General features: G+C 43.8%; 1 protein-coding gene across 1 annotated transcript in view; it reads right to left on the bottom strand.

Annotated features, from left to right (window-relative positions):
• Positions 1-3,934: 3,934 nt before the first annotated feature.
• The window catches only part of LOC139538819 (ecto-NOX disulfide-thiol exchanger 1-like), a 95,032-nt gene continuing 72,620 nt past the window's right edge, over positions 3,935-26,346 (bottom strand). The window contains exons 5-15 of the mRNA XM_071341290.1: positions 25,738-25,944; positions 24,910-25,143; positions 18,768-18,980; positions 17,490-17,596; positions 14,711-14,828; positions 13,833-14,023; positions 13,135-13,242; positions 10,086-10,145; positions 9,404-9,506; positions 5,154-5,239; positions 3,935-4,999 (exon numbers count right to left, since the gene is read on the bottom strand). Of these exons, the coding sequence (XP_071197391.1) occupies positions 4,868-4,999; positions 5,154-5,239; positions 9,404-9,506; positions 10,086-10,145; positions 13,135-13,242; positions 13,833-14,023; positions 14,711-14,828; positions 17,490-17,596; positions 18,768-18,980; positions 24,910-25,143; positions 25,738-25,944 (1,559 nt within the window). The 3' untranslated portion in view covers positions 3,935-4,867. The remainder of the gene's footprint in view (positions 5,000-5,153; positions 5,240-9,403; positions 9,507-10,085; positions 10,146-13,134; positions 13,243-13,832; positions 14,024-14,710; positions 14,829-17,489; positions 17,597-18,767; positions 18,981-24,909; positions 25,144-25,737; positions 25,945-26,346) is intronic.

The raw sequence follows: 26,346 nt of genomic DNA, 5'->3' as shown, positions 1-26,346 counted from the left end.
AGGAATGATGTGATTCCTTAATTGATGTCTTCTCCAGCTGGACATCCTGAATATGTGTGCTGAAATCCTGAGGCAGATGAGAGAGTTTGTCTCAAGTGGAATCATATGGAGAGCAGAGCTGTGGGATGGAGGGAAAACTCAGCAAAGCCTTGGCTCCACTGCCAGGCATCAATCAGGGATTAAATATACATCTCTGAAATGGACTACACTCCAATCCAATCACATCTGGCCAGCTGATCTCTTTTGTGGATAGGAGGATTAATAGAATGAAAAGAGCAGTGGAACCAGAGCCCTATATGCATTACATGGATCTGAGTGATACAGTGGCTGCAGTGGTCTGGTTTCTCCATCTACTACAGCTGCTTATGACAGGTCTTTGTCAGGCATATTACAGGCCTATGACCATTCATACTGCTTTCTCCATGGTGACAGCAATCCTCTATCCATGAGAGAGCAGAAAGGGGTTAGTGCAGAGCAGACAGGGCCAGATTCTCCCATGTACTCCCCTGCTTACCCTGCTGTTGCATCAGTCAAAGCAATACAGTGTGTATTGTATGCAAGTGCGTGTGTGTGTGTGTGGTGCTTTACAACATGCTCTCAGTATAGATTTACCAGCATAGGCCTTGATTCCGACCCGAGTTAAGCGTACGTAAATGTAACGGTATTCCCTTTTTATGAACTTTTCTCCTTATGTGTATTCTGACCTTGAATAGCATGGTATTCACACGCTATTCGTTCGTGTGGAGATCAAAGAAATTACGGTGTGGCGGAGGTGTGTCTACATAGATACAGTGAGGGAAAAAAGTATTTGATCCCCTGCTGATTTTGTACGTTTGCTCACTGACAAAGAAATTATCAGTCTATAATTTTAATGGTAGGTTTATTTGAACAGTGAGAGACAGAATAACAACAAAAATATCCAGAAAAATGCATGTCAAAAATTTTATAAATTGATTTGCATTTTAATGAGGGAAATAAGTATTTGACCCCTTCTCAATCAAAAAGATTTCTGGCTCCCAGGTGTCTTTCATACAGGTAACGAACGGAGATTAGGAGCACACTCTTAAAGGGAGTGCTCCTAATCTCAGTTTCTTACCTGTATAAAAGATACCTGTCCACAGAAGCAATCAATCAATCAGATTCCAAACTCTCCACCATGGCCAAGACCAAAGAGCTCTCCAAGGATGTCAGGGACAAGATTGTAGACCTACACAAGGCTGGAATGGGCTACAAGACCATCGCCAAGCAGCTTGGTGAGAAGGTGACAACAGTTTCTGTGATTATTCGCAAATGGAAGAAACACAAAAGAACTGTCAATCTCCCTCAGCCTGGGGCTCCATGCAAGATCTCACCTCGTGGAGTTGCAATGATCATGAGAACGGTGAGGAATCAGCCCAGAACTACACAGGAGGATCTTGTCAATGATCTCAAGGCAGCTGGGACCATAGTCATCAAGAAAACAATTGGTAACACACTATGCCGTGAAGGACTGAAATCCTGCAGCGCCCGCAAGGTCCCCCTGCTCAAGAAAGCACATATACATGCCCGTCTGAAGTTTGCCAATGAACATCTGAATGATTCAGAGGACAACTGGGTGAACGTGTTGTGGTCAGATGAGACCAAAATGGAGTTCTTTGGCATCAACCCAACTTGCCGTGTTTGGAGGAGGAGGAATGCTGCCTATGACCCCAAGAAACCATCCCCACCGTCAAACATGGAGGTGGAAACATTATGCTTTGGGGGTGTTTTTCTGCTAAAGGGACAGGACAACTTCACCGCATCAAAGGGACGATGGACGGGGCCATGTACCGTCAAATCCTGGGTGAAAACCTCCTTCCTTCAGCCAGGGTATTGAAAATGGGTCGTGGATGGGTATTCCAGCATGACAATGACCCAAAACACACGGCCAAGGCAACAAACGAGTGGCTCAAGAAGAAGCACATTAAGGTCCTGGAGTGGCCTAGCCAGTCTCCAGACCTTAATCCCATAGAAAATCTGTGGAGGGAGCTGAAGGTTCGAGTTGCCAAACGTCAGCCTCGAAACCTTAATGACTTGAAGAAGATCTGCAAAGAGGAGTGGGACAAAATCCTTCCTGAGATGTGTGCAAACCTGGTGGCCAACTACAAGAAACGTCTGACCTCTGTGATTGCCAACAAGGGTTTTGCCACCAAGTACTAAGTCATGTTTTGCAGAGGGGTCAAATACTTATTTCCCTCATTAAAATGCAAATCAATTCATAACATTTTTGACATGCGTTTTTCTGGATTTTTTTGTTGATATTCTGTCTCTCACTGTTCAAATAAACCTACCATTAAAATTATAGACTGATCATTTCTTTGTCAGTGGGCAAACGTACAAAATCAGCAGGGGATCAAATACTTTTTTCCCTCACTGTATAAGCCTTATTCTGACCTTGACTTAATTTCCTCATTATTCCTCAACCTTAACGAGCTAGGAAACCATGAAAAGGTCGAGCGACCCTGCCGGTTCCAAGTGGAAAAGGCATCTACTTTATATTTTTTCAATATAAATAACAGCATTCTCCATGCACTGTAATTTATACATGGATAATATCTATTGATAAGAGCTAGGTAAATGAGTAATCCATTTGGAGAAGGTGATTGTAAATACACATAGCAATTGTTTTAGAGAATTGTTCCTTATGTTCCTGGAGATGAATGTGTATTGTGGCCCCTTTTCCACTGTGAAATATCTGTGCCGTTATTCAGAATTTTCATTGTGGGCCCTCAGAATTTGATATATGTACTTTAGAACGTTTTAATTGTAGCCTATGCCTAAGCTTTTCTTAGCTTTATTGTACAATGTGTATCATGTTAAATATTAGCCACTATTGGGAGCCACCATCAGTAATATCCTCATACATTTATAACTGTCATTTTCCTTTTCCTTTTCTTCAATTTATAGCTCACATTTTGCGTCATTCCATTCCGTTCTGTTTACCTTCCTTTCCTCTGTCACCTCCATGTAAGTTGTTTGTGAGGGTCACTAGCATTACTGGATCATATTAGACTAACGGTGTGGAATACCAGCTAGTGAGAAGTGCGTAGGAAAAGCGTGCGTAAGAAAGGTGTTATTTCGGAATCGGGCCTATACAGCATACCAGCACATGATCAATTCAAGGAACCCTGACCTGTCCACCGGACGTGCTACCTGTCCCAGACCTGCTGTTTTCAACTCTCTAGAGACCGCAGGAGCGGTAGAGATACTCTTAATGATCGGCTATGAAAAGCCAACTGACATTTACTCCTGAGGTGCTGACTTGCTACACCCTCGATAACTTCTGTGATTATTATTATTTGACCATTTATGAACATTTGAACATCTTGGCCATGTTCTGTTATAATCTCCACCCGGCACAGCCAGAAGAGGACTGGCCACTCCTCATAGCCTGGTTCCTCTCTAGGTTTCTTCCTAGGTTTTGGCCTAGCCACCGTGCTTCTACACCTGCATTGCTTGCTGTTTGGGGTTTTAGGCTGGGTTTCTGTACAGCACTTCAAGATATTAGCTGATGTACGAAGGGCTATATAAAATACATTTGATTGATTGATTGATGATCAGAAGCTATAGGAGAGGAGAAAGTACCGGGAGAGGAGGAGAGAAGAAGAGAGGAGTACATATTAAACCTGTTCTGCTCCTCCTCTCTCTCTCTCTCTCTCTCTTCTCATCCAGTATTAATACATTGTTCAACCTCTGTCATCAGGGAGATGCAGCACATCATCCAACATGGAATATCAGCTCACTATCTGGATCACAAACATTAAACCAAAACAGACAGGATTTCAGATCTATGCAAAAGCGTGTATCTTTTGCCATTAACAGCCTTGTCTTGCCATTACCAGCCTGTGAATTTAGTTGCTTGTCATGGCGATAAAGCTTCTTGAATTGAAAATGTTTTTAGATTGATCAGAAGATGTTTGGATAAAAACCTTTTATTACATTAGAAAACATAATAATTTAAATGAGTAGATACCAATTAAACAGTGGCAGAACGCACAGCACACACTGGGCACAGAAGGCCAGAGCAAAGAGAGACATCCAGAGGTGGAGACCTACAGTACAGTCCCAACCCAACCCAACAGTATCAGTACCAGTCATCAGTAGGCTACTAAAGTCAGTTCTGGGTCACAGACAGACAGAGAGGGAGAAGCTGGCTAACGCTGCAATCCTGTTGGAGTGTGAAACTGGGTTTTACAGCAAACAGCCCCACAACACACTGGACGTGAGGGGTAGCAAGGGTTACAGTTATACATCTGTAACCCAATTCTCAAATTTTCCCCATTCCCATCCATATTTCGATTGCAGCAGTCCGATATTCCTGGATCCCTCCCAGCCTAGTGGGAGTCAGCTGTTGACAAATCAGTTACACAACTGCTCCAGGGAGAGAGAGAGAACAGAGAAAGAGAGGGAACAGAGAAATAGGCATCACAAACAACTCCAGTCAATGAGAAGTTCTGTTGGCTGGGGTCTGGTCACTAGGTTACCATAGAGAATGTCTGCTCTGTGCCCTCCTTGGCTGACATCAGTGGATCTAGTTATACAGCATCAAGTGGAGATCCGTGTGGATCCCTCTACCTCCGTGTCAGCAAATCCCTCGCAAAGATATAACCTCGGAAAGATCCATCAGTGTCTGTTTTGTGTTTGAGTATCATCACCATTTACTGTGGATGTCTATGGATACACAACATACACACACCGTTCAAACACAGTCTGTGGATTTGACACGCCTTCTATTCATGTGTCCACCAGGCTTTGTGGCTGGTCAGGAAGTGTGTATGTTCCTGTACCACACGTGGTCTGTCAGGCCATGTGTGTGTCTTGGGTCATATGATGTGTTTGTGTCCCTGTGTCACATGGAGGCGAGGCTCTGGAAGCCACAGAACTTCCAGCGTTTCTCCAGCGTGGCTCCCACTCCACTCAGCTCCTGTCTGAAGACACTGGGCAGACGACCCATCAGAGACTCCAACTCAGCCGCTGACACCTAGACGGGAGAGGGATGGGGACAGGTGACATCACCTAACGAGTCTTTCCTATTTGTGTAACAATTAGATAAGATTTCATATGCCCATTTCAGTTTTCCCCCCAGCTTTTTCCCTTTCTCTATTTTAGTGACTATTTCATGTCAATAAACTGACCGTAGTGTCCAATCTCTGGATGTAGGACCACAGATAGTCGATGTTGGCTCCAAATGGATGGACATGGAGGAAGGTAGATATGATGCCTGCAGAGAAACAGAGAGATTGAGAGATGAGAGATAGAGAGAGAAACAGAGACACAGAGATATATTGAGAGATGAGAGATAAAGAGAGAAACAGAGACACAGAGAGAGATTGAGAGATAGAGACAAACAGAGAGACATTGAGAGAGATGAGAGATAGAGAAGAGAGAGAGATGAGAGAGAGACATTGAGATAGAGAAGAGAGAGAGATGAGAGATAGAGACATTGAGAGAGATGAGAGATAGAGAAGAGAGAGAGACATTGAGATAGAGAAGAGAGAGAGATGAGAGAGAGACATTGAGAGAGATGAGAGATAGAGGAGAGAGAGATGAGAGAGAGAGAGACATTGAGATAGAGAAGAGAGAGAGATGAGAGATAGAGACATTGAGAGAGATGAGAGATAGAGAAGAGAGAGAGATGAGAGATAGAGATGAGAGATAGAGAAGAGAGAGAGAGACATTGAGAGAGATGAGAGATAGAGAAGAGAGAGAGACAGGGAGAGGAAAGAGAAAGAACATGCTGTTCAACTTCAGCTCTCCAGCAGAGCTGCAATCTGCATTTTTCCGACGTGCCATGCAATAAATGCATCCCGCGCCGCCATAGAAAACGCTGGTCCGAGTAGAAACAGCACTTGAGTTGATTACTTGTGAGAGGTCCTGCAGAGGTAACGCAGCGACTCAGGGGGAGAGAATATAGTGCGGTCCTCTGGGAAGCCTGAGCCAATATTTATTCCCCTGATTTATATGACGGAACATTGCCCATTACAGACAGGACTAATTTACTCCCCTCAGCCACCACCACTCAGACGGAACCACCACACTGCATGAGGGGGGAAGGGATGGTGTGTTTGTGTGGGGGGAGTCTTAGTGTGTGCATGTGTGTGTGCGTTCACGTCTATACGTGTTGTGGACATGTTGTGTATGTCCATGCATGCGGATGCGTGTCTGTATGTGTTTGCGTGTGTGTAAAGGTGTGTATCCCTTACAGAAACATTACAAGCCCAGAAGCGGTGTTGGCTGCAGTCAAAGGAGGCTGGTGGGAGGAGCTATTGGAGGACGGGCTCATTGTAATGGCTGGAATCGAATAAATGGAACGGTATCAAGCACATCAAACATATGGTAGTCACATGATTGACTCCGTTCCATGTATTATATTCCAGCCATTACAATGAGCCTGTCCTCCTATAGCTCCTCCCCACCAGCCCCCACTGGCTGTGGCAGGCTGGGAAGCAGACAGGGTGGCTGGCTGGCAGGGAGATAGAGAGCTCTGCCTCTCCTCTCCTTCATGTTGGCTTTCTGTGGGCCGCGTTAAAAGAGATAAATGTGCATCTGCCTACTCCTCTTCGCTCTCCTCTCTTCTCCTCTTCTCTCCTCTTCTCTGCTCTGCTCTGCTCCAACCGGCTCCTGGCTCTGTTTTACACCAAGCTGTTTTTACCTCCCTGCAGCACCAAAAGGAGCTCTGCTTTCCAGCTGCTAATCTGAGAATTGGCACAGAACTATTTTGTGCTTGTGCCTACAGGAGATTCAGACAGTGAACAGAAACAAAAGGAAAGCAGGCTAATAAAATGACTCTAGTCAGAATCAGAATAGAAGCTGCTTTCTTTTTGTGATGAAACTACATTTCTGGGAGCTGAAATGGAGGGCAGGTAGAGGGGGAAGAGAAAGGGGGAGGAGAGAGGGAGATGTAGAGGAGGAGGAGAGAGGGAGAGGTAGAGGGGGAGGAGAAAGGGGGAGGAGAGAGGGGAGGTAGAGGGGGAGGAGAGAGGGAGAGGTAGAGGGGGAGGAGAAAGGGGGAGGAGAGAGGGGAGGTAGAGGGGGAGGAGAAAGGGGGAGGATAGAGGGAGACGGAGAGAAGAGCCACGGGAGAATTAGGCAATTTGTGTTCTACAGTCAGTCTCTCCTCTCGCCTGAAACCGGTTTGTCTTTTCTTCTGTTCTGGCTGACGGCGTCCTCATCTATCTCAGTGTCCCCGGCGCCCTGCGATGGAGTGTGTTTCTGTGTGTGAACACAACCATAGCACCGCCGCGTGCAGCTGGGAGAGATCATGTGTGTGTTTGTGTGTGTGTGTGTGTGTGTGCCTGCATACGTGCGTTTTCCATGTGCCTACGTTCAGAGTTGATGTGTGTGTGGCCAGGGCCAGCGGAGTACTGCTTGGCAACCAGACCCATAGTACCTCTCACCTGAGCCCCCCTCCACCCAGTCCTTGGGTTCTTCATCCAAGAACACAACAGACCTACCTGGTCTCAGAGCAAAACATATTATATTTTACAAAATCTGTGCCACTCCATTTAGTGTGATGCATACTTTTGGTCTTGTAGTGTTTGTCAAACATCTCATTCCAAAATCATGGCCATTAATATTGAGTTGACCCCTCCTTTGCAGCTATAACAGCCTCAACTCTTCTGGGAAGGCTTTCCACTAGATGTTGGAACATTGCTGCAGGGACTTGCTTCCATTCAGCCACAAGAGCATTAGTGAGGTCGGGCACTGATGTTGGACGACTAGGCCTGGCTTGCAGTCGGTGTTCAAATTCATCCCAAAAGTGTTCAATGGGGTTAAGGTGAGGGCTCTGTTCAGGCCAGTCAAGTTCTTCCACACCGATCTCGACAAACCATTTCTGTACGGACCTCACTTTGTGCACGGGGCATTGTCATGCTGAAACAGGAAAGGGCCTTCCTCAAACTGTTGCCACAAAGTTGGAAGCACAGAATCATCTAGAATGTGATTGTTTGCTATAGCGTTAAGATTTCCTTTCACTGGAACTAAGGGTACTAGCCTGAACCATGAAAAAAAGCCCCAGACCATTATTCCTCCTCCACCAAACTTTACAGTTGGCACTATACATTGGGGCAGGTAGCATTCTCCTTGCATCCGCCAAATCCAGAATCATCCGTCGGACTGCTAGATGGTGAAGGGTCCAATGGCGGCGAGCGTCACATCATTCTGGCCGACGCTTGGTAAATTTGGGCTTGTGTACGGATGCTCGGCTATGGAAACCTATTTCATGAAGCTCCCGACGAACAGTTCTTGTGCTGATTTTGCTTCCAGAGGCAGTTTGGAACTCGTTAGTGAGTGTTGCAACTGAGGACAAATTACTTTTACGCGCTTTGCCCTTCAACGTTCCCGTTCTGTGAGCTTGTGTGGCCTTCCACTTCGCGGCTGAGCCGTTGTTGCTCCTAGATGTTTCTACTTCACAATACCATTACTTATAGCTGGCCGGGGCAGCTCTAGGAGGGCAGAAACTTGACGAACTGACTTGTTGGAAAGGTGGCATCCTATGACGGTGCCACATTGAAAGTCACTGACCTCTTCAGTAATGCCATTCTACTGCCAATGTTTGTCTATGGAGATTGACTTTGTGCTCGAATCCACTAATTTGAAGGGTTGTCCACATACTTTTGTTAGGTTAGGAGTTAAGGTTAGGGTTAAGGTTAGGGTTACGAGTTAAGTTAAAGGGTTAAGGTTAGGGGAAGGTTTAGCTAACATGATAAATAGTTGCAAAGTAGCTAAAAAGTAGTAAGCAGTTCTAATATGCTAAAATGCTGAAGTCCGGAATGAGATTTGAATGCGCAGCCTTTGGATTGCTAGACGTTCACATTATACACCCGACCAACGACCTTCCATTTGTTTTTGCCTTAATTAACCTTTTTTTTACGAGGCAAGTCAGTTAAGAACAAATTCTTATTTACAATGACGGCCTACACCGCCCTATGGGACTCCCAATCACGGCTGGTTGTGAAACAGCCTGGATTCAAACCAGGGGGTCTGTAGTGACGCATCTAGCACTGAGATGCAGTGCCTTATACCGCTGTGCCACTCGGGAGCCCCCCGAGTGTCATACCCCCGAGTGTCATACCAAACGTAACATTGTCATACCTATTTGAGTGTCCCGGATTCACGTAGGCCAATTTAATGTAAACTAACGTAAAGTAACATTTCATACTAAATGGAGTGGCACGGATTTGAGTAAAATATTATATGTTTTGCTCTGAGACCAGGCTGGATAGACAGGCTTTCAAGACTGTTTCACCCCATTAACAATAGGCTCCCCTCCAACATGTCTAACGCCAACCATTAAAACACTCCCAGTCAGATGAATATTATCTAACAATCCAGATAATATTATGCATATGCTTTGTAGTATACATCAAATGTATATGTACTGTACCCAGTAGCAGAGCCTCTCTCTCTGATGTGAGGGCTCCTCTCATGGCTGCTTCACTCCTCCTGTCTCTGCTGCGGTACAGAGTGGTCACACACCCGTTCACTACCTACAGACACACAAACAACACAGTGTTAGTCCTTATACACACACAAATGCAATGTGAGCTGATGTTTGTGCACTCATTGGGGTAGTGCTATTTTTATGAGAGAGAGGAGAGTGGCTGGTGCTACTGATGCTACTCCATTGGGATACCCCCCTCTCCTTCCCCTTCTCCTCTCCCCACCAGTGCATCTCTGCCTTTCACAGGGCACAAGGGACATACACAGTAACACACTACAACCCCCCCCCCCCCCCCCCCAATATACCCTTAATGCATAGGCCTACCCCCTGCCCTGAAGACGTCACCTCACACTGGCTGGCTGGGTCAATAAAATCACTCAAGAGATGTTGATTGCATGTGTGTGTGTGTACACAGGAGGCTGGAGAGGGGAGGACAGCTCATAGTAATGGCTAGAATGGTATCACACATATGAAAACCAAGTGTTTGATATGTTTGATACCATTCCATTCATTCTGTTCCAGACATTATTATGAGCTGCCCTCCCCAATTAAGGTGCCACCAGCCACCTGTGGTGTACAGTATTGTGTGGGTACTGTATAGTGGTGTATGTTGGGGCGAACTGACCTTCTCAGGTGTTTCTCCGTTGGTCCCCTGCATTACCACTACATCCCCGTTAGTCAGCATCTGAAAACAAGACACACAGAGAACAAGACAGAGACCAACATCAAGTACTGACCATTCATCCCTGGTAACCCTGGTAACAAACAGAGGCATAGAGAATGGTCTTAGTAACAGAAGCAGAATCCAAGTAGCTGTTGTTTAATGTAGCATCTTTAGACTGTATGGAAACAATGTATCCTCCCTGGATGTTCTATCTATCCTTTTATTTGTTCATCTATCTATCTGTTTTATCCATCTATCCACTGGCAGCTGAATACACTCTTTCTCCACAGGAGCTCTATTCCTATTGATGTTCCCATTATCTCAATCCAATAACAATGAAAAAACAGTTACAGTTAGCAGAATCAGATAGAATCAGAAAGGTACTTGTCCATCCACGGGTTGTATTATTCTCAGCAGTGGAGTGTGTTCATGGATGCCAAAGGAAGCCAGGCTTCCACATACATGTGACCAATGATACAGGCAAGTGATTATAACGTAGATTCTGATCTCACCATCAATTCAAACATTGTGCCACTGTTTGTTTTTGGTATCTTTAAGTTTGTTTTCAGTGTATTAAACTAAGCATATGTAGCCTAGTTGATTTGATGATATTTAAATGTTTACGTTGAAATGGTGCAGGAATAGCGGAGGCAGTGCTCCTGTTGTCTGTGTGGTTCTAAATCAGTAGTTGTTTAGTAAACTGTCTGAACCATTCATTTGCTTGACCATGCTGTAGGCCAGTGGTATTCAAAGTCAGAGTAAACATTTTTAGGAACAAAAAATGAAGAGAACCGATTATTATATGGGACAATATATACTGAACACAAATATAAATGCAGCATGCAACAATTTCTTTTTTTATACTGATTTACAGTTCATATGAGGAAATCAGTCAATTGAAATAAATTCATTAGGTCCTAATCTCTGGATTTCACATGACTGGGTATACAGATATGCATCTGTTAGTCACAGATACCTTGAAAAAAAGGTAGGGGGCGTGGATCAGAAAACCAGTCAGTGACCACCACTTGCTTCATGCAGCGTGACACATCTCCTTCACATAGAGTTGATCAGGCTGTTGATTGTGGCCTGTGGAATGTTGTCCCTCTCCTCTTCAATGGCTGTGCAAAGTTGCTGAATATTGGCGGGAACTGGAACACGCTGTCGTACACGTCGATCCAGAGCATTCCAAACATGCTCAATGGGTGACATGTCTGGTGAGTATGCAGGACATGGAAGAACTTGGACATTTTCAGCTTCCAGGAATTGTGTACAGATCCTTGCGACATGGGGCCGTGCATTATAATTCTGAAACATGAGGTGATGGCGGCAATGGGCCTCAGGATCTCATCAGGGTATCTCTGTGCATTCAAATTGCCATAGATAACATGCAATTGACTTCATTGTCCGTAGCTTATGCCTGCCCATACCACAACCCCACCGCCACCATGGGGCACTCTGTTCACAACGTTGACATCAAATTCTATAAAAATGACATTGGAGGAGGTTTATGGTAAAGAAATGAACATTCAATTATCTGGCAACAGCTCTGGTGGACATTCCTGCAGTCAGCATGCACGCTTCCTCAAAACATGATACATCTGTGGCATTGTGCTGTGTGACAAAACTGCACATTTTAGAGTGGCCTTTAATTGTCCCCAGCGCAAAGTGCACCTGTGTAATGATTATGTTGTTTAATCAGCTTCTTGATTGGCCACACCTGACACCTGTCAGGTGGATAGATTATCTTGGCAAAGGAGAAATGCTCATTAACAAGGATGTAAACAAATTTGTGCTCAAATTTTGAGAGAAATAAGCTTTTTGTGCATATGGAAAATGTATGGGATCTTTTATTTCAGCTCATGAAACAAGGACCACCACTATATGTTGCGTTTATATTTTTGTTCAGTGTACAAACGTTTTTGACAAAGATTATTTGAAAAATACAATTTTATTGAGTAAATGTATATATTTGTTTCTTTTCATTTTGATAACAGATGAAAATGGAGTGAATGGAAGGTTATTCATTCTTGGGGAAAAAAGGGGGGGGACCAGGGTGGAGCAGGGGTAGCCTCAGAAGAAAGGACAAACACACAGGCTCTGTGCTCTCAGACCGTCTTGAGAGGAAGTTTGAGCCATTTCAGCCATTTCAGAGTCTTTCTGGCTTGGAGAGGAGTGAGTGGTGTGGAGAGTGAGAGGAGAGGGGGATGAGAGACGCGTGTGTGTGCCCCCCTACTGAGGGAGAGCAACGTGTGCAGAAACAACGATAGAAAGAGACAGAGATAGATAAAGAGGAGGGAGATAAAGAGAATATTTGAAGAGACAGCTATAGTAGCCTGCCAAAATAAATACTAGACTGCCACTACATCAAAACCATGTCCTTAACTCCCTCCTGCAGTCTGTATGTTTCACTATATTTAAGCAATAACGCCCGAGGAGGTGTGGTATTTGGCCAATATTCCACGGCTAAGGGCTGTTCTTAAGCACGACACAAAGCGGAGTGCCTGGACACAGCCCTTAGCCGTGGTATATTGGCCATATATCACACCCCCCGAGGTGCCTTATTGCTATTATAAAACTGGTTACCAACCTAATTAGAGCAGTAAAAATCAAAGTTTTGTCATAATCGTGGTATACGGTCTGATATACCACGGCTGTCAGCCAATCAGCATTCAGGGCTCAAACCACCCAGTTTATAAATACATTTCTATCCTTGTCAGTTACTCAGTATGTTAAAGACCCAACAGCCAACCCTACAGAGCTCAGGGGCCTCTGTACTCATATACAATACAGTACAGTGTGTTATCTGAAGGATCAGTAATAGGGACACCCTGGTACTGTTATGTGTAAGGAGGTTATTTTTGCCGTTTGTTTCTCTATATCTTCATAACCAGCATGACTCAGAACCCTACGCTCCCATCTGGATTAGTGAGTGCGAGTTTCCACACTCGTGTGTGTGTGTGTGTCTGTGTGTGTGTTTACACATTTGTGTGCATGCATGTTCTCTCACCTTGTCTCTCAGGGCTAGGACCTCTCCCTCCAGGTATCGGTGTTCGTCTCTAGCCTGCTCCAGCTCCACCTCCTTACTCCTCAGCTGATCCTGCAGACTCAGCAGTTGCTGGGAGGAGAGAGAGACACACAGAGAGACAGTTACACAATAGACCACAACACAGTTAGGTAGGGAGACACACAGAGAGACAGTTACACAATAGACCACAACACAGTTAGATAGGGAGACACACAGAGAGACAGTTACACAATAGACCACAACACCGTTAGATAGAGAGACACACAGAGAGACAGTTACACAATAGACCACAACACCGTTAGATAGGGAAACACACAGAGAGACAGTTACACAATAGACCACAACACAGTTAGGTAGGGAGACACACAGAGAGACAGTTACACAATAGACCACAACACAGTTAGATAGGGAGACAGTGCTGGGAGGACAAAAACAACAGAGAAGGTGATGACCACAGAGGAGACACCAGTAAGCAGGAACAACAGCAGGCAGAGGTCTGACTGTGTTGTGGTCTGTCTGGGTCAGGTTGTAAAGGGAGGGAGTGAGAATGCGGTAGACAGGACAGTCAGAATAATGTATATTGATGGTACTGTATATCAATTAGTGTTGGTATCAGCACAATCCCAACAGTGGAATCACAGGTGGAATATGATCCAGGCGTAGATGCTGTAATAATGTACCTGATGCATGTTGTGCATGCTCTGCTGTAGCAGGTGTGTGTGTGTGTTGAGGGAGTGTTCGGGGTCGTCGGGGTGGCAGGCCTTGCCCTGCTCCTTCCTCAGCAGCTCCACCTCGTTCCTGTAGGCATCCAGCTGCCAGCGCAGAGAGTCATTCTCCTCCCTCAGAGAGGCCCCAGACTGGCCACACACACCTTAAGAGGAGGGGAGAGAGGGTTAGACACAAGACACACACCTGGAGAGAAGGGGGGGGGGGGGGGGGGTTAGACACAAGACACACACCTGGAGAGGAGGGGAGAGAGGGTTAGACACAAGACACACACATATGCATGCACGCACACACATACACACACAAACTGCAGTGAGTCAACTCTCTACCCAACCTGTGAGGTTCTGAGTCACTGGAAGTGGAGGTTTCTATTGTTCTCTCTCCTCCTCCATACATGTAATGTATTCAGGACACATCAAAGGGAGCTGTTCAGAGCTTCTCAGTAAAGCACTGCTGTCCTTTCAACAGGCTCCTTCAGCAGGCATTAGAATAGGCTGCAGCTTTGGAGCAGAGCAGTAATAGATTGTGAAGTGTTCTAAATCTGAGCAGCTTGGTCACTGTACCACCACAGCCCATCTAGAACATCCCATCACATCCCACCTGCTGGATCGTTCTTCCTGCCATTTGACTGGCAGTGTCTAGGGTTCTGGGGCTGTGTGACAGGTCATGAACATCAACCACCAATATATACTGTAGCAGTCTGGTGATTTATGAGCTACACTGGTCTGCCATCATTAAAAGGTACCAGTGCCTAGGGGCTAGCAGCTAGGAGATAAGCGCTAGGGCCTAGAACCTAGGGGTAAGTTTGGGATTGGGCCTGTGTCTGACCTACCGTTGTCCTCCCTGCGTATCTTCTTACAGGGGCTCTCATCCGAGTCGTCATCAGACATCTCCATCTCCTCCTCCCTGCGAATCCCCATTATCTCCTCACTGTTGGCGTTCTGCAGCTCCTGTCACATCACAAAACAAGGACACCTCAGTGTCTCAGTACTTAACACCCACCCAGATGCCTGTCTAAAAATGGTTTCAACCAGACTGCCCTTTTAAGGATGGTTACTAACTTTATATATTGTACCTGTGGACAGAGTATGTGGTGGAAGAGGATCCATTTACCCCTAGAGACTGAACTATGGTCAAATTAGTCATTCCACCTCAAAAAGCACAAGAAAGAGGATTTCGACACCCACCATCTCACCCAAAGCTCCGAAGCATGGCTTGCTGAAATGACATGGAATGACTCAGTTTTGTTTTCCTTCTGCAATGGTTAAGGTTAGAATTTAGAGGGTAATGTAAACTGATCCTAGATCTGTGCCCATGGGCAGTTTGAATGCTTCCTTTTTTTCACATACTAAAGACAGAGGAGCATAGAAATCATCTCATTCTCCCAGCTGCTCTGATAACTAGTACTGCCTCAGCTGTGAGGCTGTCTAATACCACCACTGTGAAATCTCTCCTCAAATAAAGTAAATATGCTTAGCAATGACTCAACTAGGGGAGAGAGGGATAGAGTTATGAGAGGAAAAGGAAGAGAGAGAAAGGGAGAGAGGGTTGGAGGGAGAGTTTTGTTATGTGTGACTGTGAGCACAGAAAACCTCAGCTGCAGTACTGAACCAGCCAGAGCCTTTTTCTTAGAAGCTACAGTACGGCATGAAGACGGAGAAATCCAATGGTGTTTAGAGGCTTATCTGATCTCCTGATTTCTGCCAACTCCTTTATCAGCTCATAATAAAACTGGAATTTCATATTACTGTCATGGAGGATGTTGATACTGACATCAGTAGCTAATTAATTCACAGCCATTTGTCATAGTTAATCTATGACGGTTCAGACTGCAGAGTTCCCTTACTTTAACTACTTGAACACTTACCAAGCATACTACTGAACCATAACAAAGGATTTCACAATGGTGGCATGCTAGCAAGACTCACTTCATAGTGTTTACTGTTAGTGTCTTCTTCCACATCAATGCCTTACCTCTGGTTGCTTTGAGAATAGACATGGCATGATTCGTTTCTCACTGACTTGACTTAGAGACATGTATAGTATGCCCATAGAGGGCTTACAGTATGAATGGTCATATAAAGTTAAAAAGATTATCCAGTACTTTTGTATACATTTTAGCCAGTAGTTCTGAAGGTCTTGCTCACAAGCCAAAAGTGGTCCCCTGAAATTGCAGAGATGTGCACCACGTCATTGCGCTCTCTCGCTTTGCTGTGTGTGCATCTTGCTAGCTGTCACTTAAATGGCAAGGGGCTGAAGCTCATTGGCTAGAACTCAAATTGTGTCACGCCCTGGCCTTAGTATTATTTGTTTTCTTTATTATTTTAGTTAGGTCAGGGTGTGACATGGGGTATGTGTGTTTTGGGTGATTATATGGTATAGGGGGTGTTGGTTGTAGTGTATGGGTTTGTGTTGAGTGTATGTGTCTAGGTATGTCTATGGTTGAGTGTAGGTGTTTAGGAAAGTCTATGGTTGCCTGATTTGGTTCTCAATCAGAGACAGCTGGTTATTGTTGTCTCTGATTGGGAGCCATATTTAAGGTAGCCATAGGCTTTAGGTGTTTGTGGGTAATTGTCTATGTCTAAACGTTAGTAGCTTGTGTGTGCACTTTCGTTTTGTAGCTTCACGGTTGTTTTGTTAGTTTGTAAAGTGTTTCGTTTTTCCTTCTTAAAATAAAAAGAAGATGTCTTATTTTTCACATGCTGCGTTTTGGTCCGTCTCTCCTCCACACGATCGTGACAAATTGCTAGGGGGCTGGCCCAGGTGGGGGGAAATGTAGGGGAAATGGCACAGCACAGCATCCAGAAAAACAGTCGCTTTCAAACTAGGGATTCCATGCCTAATGGAGGTATCTGCAGATAGATTATGCGTGTATGACCTATACATTGACACATCCAGCCCAAAGCGGAAGATTTAAAACATACTTAGTAGTCGCCAAAGTTCCTGGAGCATATTTAACATCTGCCTGGATAATGCTGCCCCTCACAGGTAGACACTCTCAAATACCTGCTCATTACTTTTAATTCACTTCAATAAATCGGCATGGTCTCAAAATGGCCAAATCAAGACCAAGGTGGTGTAAAATAATGAAGGATTCAGATCTAGGTTTGTGTAATGTTTGTACAACCAAATATATCCCCATTCCATGAGATCAATAGGGTGTTTTTCTTTAGTTCTAATGAAAGTGATAACTAACATAATATGTTTCCCTCCTGTAGAGAATGTTCCAGCATGCTGACTTGTTATAATTCCAATTAATTATTGATCTGTCTTAAGCCTGGAAGCCTCTGTTGCCATAGCACCCACTCATACTTTCTAGGAGGCCTCAGATCTTTAGTTACTGTCATCTGCGCGCGTGTGTGTGTTTCATCAATGTGAGAAAAAAGTATACGAATAATATTGTAGGAGAGAACACACCGCATCCGTAGATCAGAACAACATGGCTGTCTGTCTATCTGTCTGTGTATCTGTGAAGGCACAGCAGTCTGCAACAACAGACACATGAAACACAGTAGGACTCAATCCTTCTAGAATGTCTATCTGTCAATCTCTCCTGTCCTGAGGGGTCCAAACATGACAAGGAATAAGGGGAGTAAGGAGAGAGTACCAACCTCACACTGCTTTCTCCAAATGTCTATGTTCTTGCGCTGCGCTTTAGTGAAATGGTCCCATGCCTTCTGCCTGGAGGCAGCGGTGAACACAGCCGTGATCTGCTCGACTTGGGGTGAACAGGAGAGTCAAGACAAGACTTTATGTAGCACTACTGTACCACCCAGGCACAACACCACAGAGAAGACACTAGGAGCCTCATCGTGCCAGCCTGGGTTCGTGGATCCCATTGCATTTACCTCTACCACCCACCAACATATTGAGAATCATTGGGTGGGCTGTGATTTTGACACATTGTTTTTGTTGGTTTGTAGGGCCTCCTAGGTTAAATGCTGGCTATAGTGTAACCTGGTGTCTCCTTCACAGTGCTGTACAGTACTTACATCTCATACCTGCCGATTCAGTTCCTTCAGGACTGACAAAGACAACATTCTACAATGGATGGCTTGCTTTGTGATACTAGACATACTATTGCATTTACATAAAATTAGTATTTTGTCATTAATCATTCATAACTCTTTTGGGAGTGTTGTATTTACTGTAGTCATCATTATTCTCCCCACCAGTAGAAGAATGTTGCCTTTAAAGCTCTGTTCTGATTGCATACTGTCATATTCATCTTCAATAAACAACAGGAAATGTAATAAATCGTGTCATTATTACTACTGGACAAGTGCACAGTGACCAGGTCAACATTAAAACTACACCCCCTCATCATCCTCTACGTCCACTCTGGTGATTTAATTCATATCTCTGGGACTTTGCTTCATGGATTTTCATATTAAACCAACACCAGAGGACTATATAGCTCAGTTTTTCTTCTCGGTGTTGAGCATAACAAATAAGACTCTAAATAGTACCATTTAAACAGTCATAAGCCATTGATCAATCGTGCTGTTGTTTCATTGTCTTTCCAGATGGTATTTCATATAATTTCAATATCAGTCCATAGTGTACATTGACATTGTTTGAGAGTGCCTGCTGGATGGACACTGTACTATGATGCCTACCTGGGAGGTACAGTAGGTAGATCAGCTGGTCCTGTAGTAAGTTCCAGACAGACACACAGAGGTTTCCTCAGGACACTGTACTGTACTTACCTCTGTCTGGTCTCTGACTACTGTCACCCTCCCTAACTACAGGCTCATCACTGCACAGCTGTGTAGAACAACTGGTCTTTAGTGCTATGTGAGAGGTACCTGTAGTTCTCTGTGTCTAGGAAGGGTTTAGGTCAATAAAGTGTTACAGGTAGTGCAGACTGTGTCGAGTTAGATGCTTACACTGAGTCAGTATGGCCAGCAGGGAGTTTTTAAATGTCTCCTTGGCTAGCTCCATCTCCTCCTCGTGCTGGGCCTTCTCACTCATCAGTCTCCGGACGTGGCTATTGGCCGACTGGATCATAGAGTAGAAGTGATTAGCCGACCGCCGGTTGACCTCACCACGGTCGATCCACGTGAACAGGACCGCAGTCGCTTCACTGAACTTATGGTCATCTGGAGGGGGATGATGGGGGAGAAGGACGGGAGAGGTTTAAAGCTGGTGGTGTAATTTTTACGCCTAGGGGTTCCGCTAGCGGAACGTTTCGACAACATCTGGTGAAATTGCAGAGCGCAAAATAAAAAATGTATTATTAGAAATATTTAACTTTCATACAATCACAAGTGCAATACACCATAAAAACAGTTAATCCAGGCACCGTGTCAGATTTCAAAAAGGCTTTACGGCGAAAGCAAACCATGCGATTATCTGAGGACAGCACATTATCAAACAAACACATGGCAATCATATTTCAACCCGCCAGGCGTGACACAAAACTCAGAAATAACGATATAATTCATGCCTTACCTTTGAAGATCTTCTTCTGTTGGCACTCCAATATGTCCCATAAACTTCACAAATGGTCCTTTTGTTCGATTAATTCCATCGTTATATCCCCAAAATGTCAATTTATTTGGTGCGTTTGATTCAGAAAAACACCGGTTCCAACTCGCCCAACATGACTACACATTATCTAATAAATTACCTGTAATCTTGGTCCAAACATTTCAAACAACTTTCCTAATCAAACTTTAGGTATTTTAAAATGTAAATAATCGATCAAATTTAAGACGGAATAAACTGTATTCAATAGCGGATAAAATGCTTGCGCGCCCCAAACACAACAGTACACCAGACTCGACACTCAGTCTGAACAGCCATACTTCTTCATTACTCAAAAGAAAAACATAAACCAATTTCTAAAGACTGTTGACATCTAGTGGAAGCCCTAGGAACTGCAACCAGATGCCTCAGAAATCTAGATTCCCATAGAAATGCAATGGAAAACACAGTCACCTCAAAAAAGATTATTCCTGGATGGTTTGTCCTCGGGGTTTCGCCTGACAAATAAGTTCTGTTATACTCACAGACATAATTTTAACAGTTTTAGAAACGTTTGAAAATGATATGCATATCCTAGCTTCTAGGCCTGAGTAGCAGGCAGTTTACTTTGGGCACGCTTTTCATCCGGACGTGAAAATACCACCCCCTATCCCAAACAGGTTTTAACGGTGAAGCTGAAAGCCTACAAAAATTCACTTGGGTATTCAAAGAAAGAAATTATATGGCGATGTACTTTGAAGAAATTCTACTTCTATCTTCCCCTCCGTGCTTCAGTGCACAGGAACTGAACAGCATGGGGAGGTTACCTATCAGACTGTTTCATATTTTCTGAGAGCCTGTGGATGAGACCACACAGTCTGTTCTGAACACAAAATGCATTTCTGGGTTTGAAACTGGTTGTTGAGCGAGCGTAGCCTCTAACTGTCTGTGTCTCGTGGGCCTTTGTCGAGTGCATTTTTCACATTTGTATAATAATTGAAAAGTGCCACAGAGCCGTGTCCGATTGTACAGCGCAGAGTGAATTAGACATCGTTTAATGAGTTCAATACCCACTGCAACACGACCTGAGAGCACACAGATGCTTGGCTGAAAATACTTTTCACCTCACAGCTCTAGTCCTATTCAGGAGAGGCAGCAGCGTACAATCATACAGTCATATTATAATGCAGTCACATGAAGGTATTGTAGGCCAGCACAACACTGGGAATAATGAAAGTCTATTTCCCCTTTTCAATGAATAATCAAATAAAAATATCACACAGTGTTTTGCTATGTGTAATATTAATGGAAAGCTTAGTGAACTAAAAGTCTCTAGAGTAATAGCCAGTGGTGTAGTGTAGGGTAAACCTTTTTTATTGTGTGCGAGCGTTGTGACACACACACACTAAAATGTGACACACACAAATACACACATACACACACACAAACAAACAAACACACACATACACTGACACACAAACAAACACACACATACACCGACACACAAACAAACACACACACACACACTCTCTTGCTCGCCCTCTACCTTCCCCTCCTCTTTCTTCCATCTGTGATCACCAGTTAGCCTTCCTCTACTGCTGCAGCCTCAGTCTGAAGGCTAATAACATTCCTTCATAGCAGCAGCAGCTGTATTAACTTCTTATGGCTGCAGGGCAGTATTGAGTAGCTTGGATGAAAGGTGCCAATAGTAAACTGCCTGCTCCTCAGTCCCAGTTGCTAATATATGCATATTATTATTCATATTGGATAGAAAACACTCTGAAGTTTCTAAAACTGTTTGAATGATGTCTGTGAGTATAACAGAACTCATATGGCAGGCAAAAACCTGAGAAAAAATCCAAACAGGAAGTGGGAATTCTGACGTTGGTCGATTTAACCAAGACCCTATTGAATACACAGTGGGATATGGATGAGTTTGCACTTCCTACGGCTTCCACTAGATGTCAACAGTCTGTAGAACCTTGTCTGATGCCTCTACTGTGAGGTGGGGCCGAAGGAGACAGAAATTAGTCAGGTCTATCATGACCTGACCATGCTCTGACCATGCGCGTTCACATGAGAGGGAGCTCTGTTCCATCGCACATCTGAAGTCAATGTAATTCTCCGGTTGGAACGTTACTGAAGATTTATGTTAAAAACATTCTAAAGATTGATTCAATACATCGTTTGACATGTTTCTACTGACTGTTATGGAACTTTTTGACATTTCGTCTGCTTTTAGTGAACGCGCTTCCTGACTTTGGATTTGTTTACCAAACACGCTAACAAAATAGCTATTTGGACATAAATGATGGACATTACCGAACAAAACAAACATTTCTTGTGGAATTGGGAGTCCTGGGAGTGCATTCCGACGAAGATCAGCAAAGGTAAGTGAAGATTTATAATGCTTTTTATGAGTTTTGTTGAATGCACAATTTTGCGGGTAACTGTATGGCTTCCTTTTGTGGCTGAAAGCTGTTCTCAGATTATTGAATATTGTGCTTTTGCCGTAAAGCTTTTGAAATCTGACACAGCGGTTGCATTAAGAACAAGTGTATATTTAATTCTATGTAAAACATGTATCTTTCATCAAAGTTTATGATGAGTATTTCTTTTATTTGACGTGGCTCTCTGCAATTTCTCTGGATATTTTGAAGGCATTTCTGAACATGGCGCCAATGTAAACTGAGGTTTTTGGATATAAATATGAACTTTATCGAACAAAACATATATGTATTATGTAACATGAAGTCCTATGAGTGTCATCTGATAAAGATCATCAAAGGTTAGTGATTAATTTTATCTCTATTTCTGCTTTTTGTGACTCCTGTCTTTGGCTAGACAAGATTACAACAAGATTACCTTTAAAATGGTATAAGATGTATGTTTGAGGAATTTTAATTATGAGATTTCTGTTTGAATTTGGCGCACTGCACTTTCACTGGCTGTTGTCATATCATCCCGTTAACGGGATTGCAGCCATAAGAATTAAGAGAGAGACCGAGTAATGCTCTGTAATATGGTAATGAACATGTTTAAGCTATTTACCCGCCTGAGAATGTAAAAGCATTAACCAGAGGCTGTTTGAATGAATATGATTATGGAGAAACAGAACACTTTCAAACACCACTCTGAACAGAGAGCAGAGACAGTGGAACAGGGTGACAAGGAAGATGAGAGAGAGAGAGAGAGAGAGAGAGAGAGAGAGAGAGAGAGAGAGAGAGAGAGAGAGAGAGAGAGAGAGAGAGAGAGAGAGAGAGAGAGAGAGAGAGAGAGAGAGAGAGAGAGAAAGAGAGAGAGAGAGAGAGAGAGAGAGAGACCACAGGTAACTTCCACAAAGCTGTGAACGATCTGAGAGACAAGGCTAGAAGGACATTCTATGCCATCAATAGGAACATAAAATTCAATTAGGATCTAGCTAAAAATACTTGCATCAGTTGTAGAACGCATTACCCTTTATGGTTGTGAAGTCTGGGGTCCGCTCACCAACCAAGAATTCACAAAATGGGACAAACACCAAATTGAGACTCTGCATGCAGAATTCTGCAAAAACATCCTCTGTGTACAACATAAAACACCAAATAATTAGGCCGATAACAGCAGAATTAGGCCGATAACAGCAGAATTAGGCCGATACCCGCTAATTATCAAAATCCAGAAAATAGTTGTTAAATTCTACAACAAAGCCATAACCTACAGAGGGATGAACCTGGAGAAGAGTCCACCAAGAAAGCTGGTCCTGGGGCTCTGTTCACAAACACAAACAGACCCCACAGAGCCACAGGACAGCAACACAATTAGACCCAACCAAATCATGAGTAAACAAAAAGATAATTACTTGACACATTGGAACGAATTAACAAAAAAACAGAGCAAACTAGAATGCTATTTGGCCCTAAACAGAGAGTACACAGTGGCAGAATACCTGACCACTGTGACTGACCCAAACTTAAGGAAAGCTTTGACTATGTACAGACTCAGTGAGCATAGCCTTGCTATTGAGAAAGGCTACCGTAGGCAGACCTGGCTCTCAAGAGAAAACAGACTATGTGCACACTGCCCACAAAATGAGGTGGAAACTGAGCTGCACTTCCTAACCTCCTGCCAAATGTATGACCATATTAGAGACACATATTTCCCTCAGATTACACAGATCCACAAAGAATTTGAAAACAAACCCAATTTTGATAAACTCCCATATCTACTGGGTGAAATACCACAATGTGCCATCACAGCATCAATATTTGTGACCTGTTGCCACAAGAAAATGGCAACCAGTGCGGAACAAACACCATTGTAAATACAACCCATATTTATGTTTATTTATTTTCCCTTTTGTACTTTAACCATTTGCACATTGTTACAACATTGTATATATACATAATATGACATTTGTAATGTCGTTATTCTTTTGGAACTTCTGTGAGTGTAATGTGTACTGTTCATTTTTATTGTTTATTTCACTTTTGTATATCATCTACTTCACTTGCTTTGGCAATGTTAACATGTGTTTCCCATGCCAATAAAGCCCCTTGAATTGAATTGAAATGAGAGAGAGAAGGAGAGAGGGGGGGGGGGGATATTAGCAGGAAAGCACAGAATGGGAAAAGAAATGAAGCACCAGCAATGGAAAAGGAGACAGGACAACACACATTTCCCACCAGCAGAAGACGATGGTTGGGTCTAATTGTGTTGCTGTCCTGGGGCAACTGTGGGGTCTGTTTGTGTTTGTGAACAGAGCCCCAGGACCAGCTTGCTTAGGGGACTCTTCTCCAGGTTCATCTCTCTGTAGGTGATTCGCTCTGTACCTGTCTCTTTCTGTCTCTCTGTCTCTCCCCCCCCCCCCCAACGTGAGGCTGCCTAGGAAAGAGGGAACAGACCTGCCTCGGGTTATTTACGTCTCTCTGTCTGTTCGGTAAAGAACAGATGATAACACAGCATGATGTCGTAGATCTCTGTCCAGGAATGTTCACATGCTGCTATGCTGGTTAGTGTAACACAATAGATGGATAATGAAGGGAAGGGAAGCCATGACTGTACTTCTCATGCAGAGAGAGAATGGGTAGTGTGTCTGAGAGAGCTCTAGCAGACAGAGTGAGATCAATAACTCATTTAGATGATAGAAGAAATTAGAAACGAAAACTGTATTTTTGTAACATAACATGATTGTGTCAGATTTTCTTTTCAATATCAAATCACCATAACATCAAGGGAATGTTCCATTGCTCTGTCTGTACTACACTAAGATATCAATCATGAGAATGTATGTTTCATTGTGTCCATACTGTGAATAAGGACCAGGAATAAATGAAGCATGTCTGAGTATGTAATACAGTGTGCAGCTTGGACCAGTTTACAGATTACACACGTTTACACACCACCATGGTCCATCTGCAGCACACACACTGAGCGTCAGCTGTGGGATGGGTGGCTATAAGAGGCACAGAACAGCCAGACAACATCAGTACTTCATCAGTACTTCATCAGTACTTCATCATAAAAACCAAACAACACCGCCGAATCTGGGCTCAGAGCGACCATCCTCATTTGTCCTCTCACCTTTCAATCTCTCCGCAAGCAGTCCTGCCTCGTGGTCTGAGAAGTGCATGATGGGAGGTGGCGAGGGTGGTCGGAAGAAGTCTTCGTGGATCTTGCGTCGGTGTCGTTCCTCCCTGGCCAGCAGCCTCTGTTGACATTCCCACTCATACAGGTCGTCTCTGGCCTGAGCAAAGTCCACATGCATCCTCCCTGAGTCCTTCTTATCTGTACTGGAGCCAATACGCATCCGGTACCCTGGAGAAACAGGGCATTTAGAGGTCGGGTACACTAAACACAACCATACAGAGACATTCAACACAGGTACACAGACAAACATACTGTGGACAAATGATGTATACAGTCATGTAAACTCATACTCCCACAGTCAGATACACTCAAAGTATACAGTATTACAAATGCTTACATTCTCTACCCCATATACCACCAGAAAGATCATTAGCAAATCGAAAGGACAAACTCTACATTTTCAACTATTCATAATGCAAAACTATTCATGTAGTCCTCCTCATCAATAGGCGCATCTCCAGCCTGCATAGCTACAGTCTATTTCTGCTCCTGTCTTGGCGTAACGGCTTTAAGTGTTGAGCTTCAGGACACAAGGTCACTGTTTTTACTCCTCTACAGTGTTAGTATCGTTAATACTTATTCTATTAAAAAGGAATACTTTAAAACTGCTGCAAATACATAGTTATGCTGACCACTGACCAGAGGTAGAGCATCTCATTTGTGTGTTGTGTGTATAGTATAGCATTGGCATAGTATAGTATAGTATAGTATGTGTATAGTATTCTATTTGTATAGTATAGTATAGTATAGTATAGTACTGACCAGAGAGGTAGAGGGACTTGTCCACCATGAACTCCTCACTGAAGCGGATGTGACAGAAGTTCTTCTTGCTCTTCCTGATGGCGATGATGTCACCACACGGATCAAACACCTCCCTGATGATCTCCTCGCTGGCATTCTCCGGCAGACCCCCCACAAACACTGTCTTACACCCTGGGGGGCGCTCCCGTGTTGACGGAGGAGGCAGGTCTGGAACATCATGCATGCTCAGGTCACATCTGGTGACAACTCTTGACCATAGTCCATATATCAATGTATTTATATTAATTTAGACGGAAAGGATAGAACAGCATGCAAGTGTGTGTGTGTGTGTGTGTGTGTGTGTGTGTGTGTGTGTGTGTGTGTGTGTGTGTGTGTGTGTGTGTGTGTGTGTGTGTGTGTGTGTGTGTGTGTGTGTGTGTGTGTGTGTGTGTGTGTGTGTGTGTGTGTGTGTGTGCATGGGTGGACGTGTTTAACTATACTTGTGTTTAACCCTACAAGAATAGTAAACAAACAGAAATTTGACTAACGGGACACTTTTCTTAGTCCCCACAAGGTCAAATGCTATTTTTAGGGGTTTAGTGTTAGGGTTAGAATTAGGGTTAGGAGCTA

Source organism: Salvelinus alpinus, chromosome 14, assembly GCF_045679555.1.
Source record: "Salvelinus alpinus chromosome 14, SLU_Salpinus.1, whole genome shotgun sequence".
Taxonomy (NCBI): Eukaryota; Metazoa; Chordata; class Actinopteri; order Salmoniformes; family Salmonidae; genus Salvelinus; species Salvelinus alpinus.
This window is presented reverse-complemented; position numbering and strand designations above follow the sequence as displayed.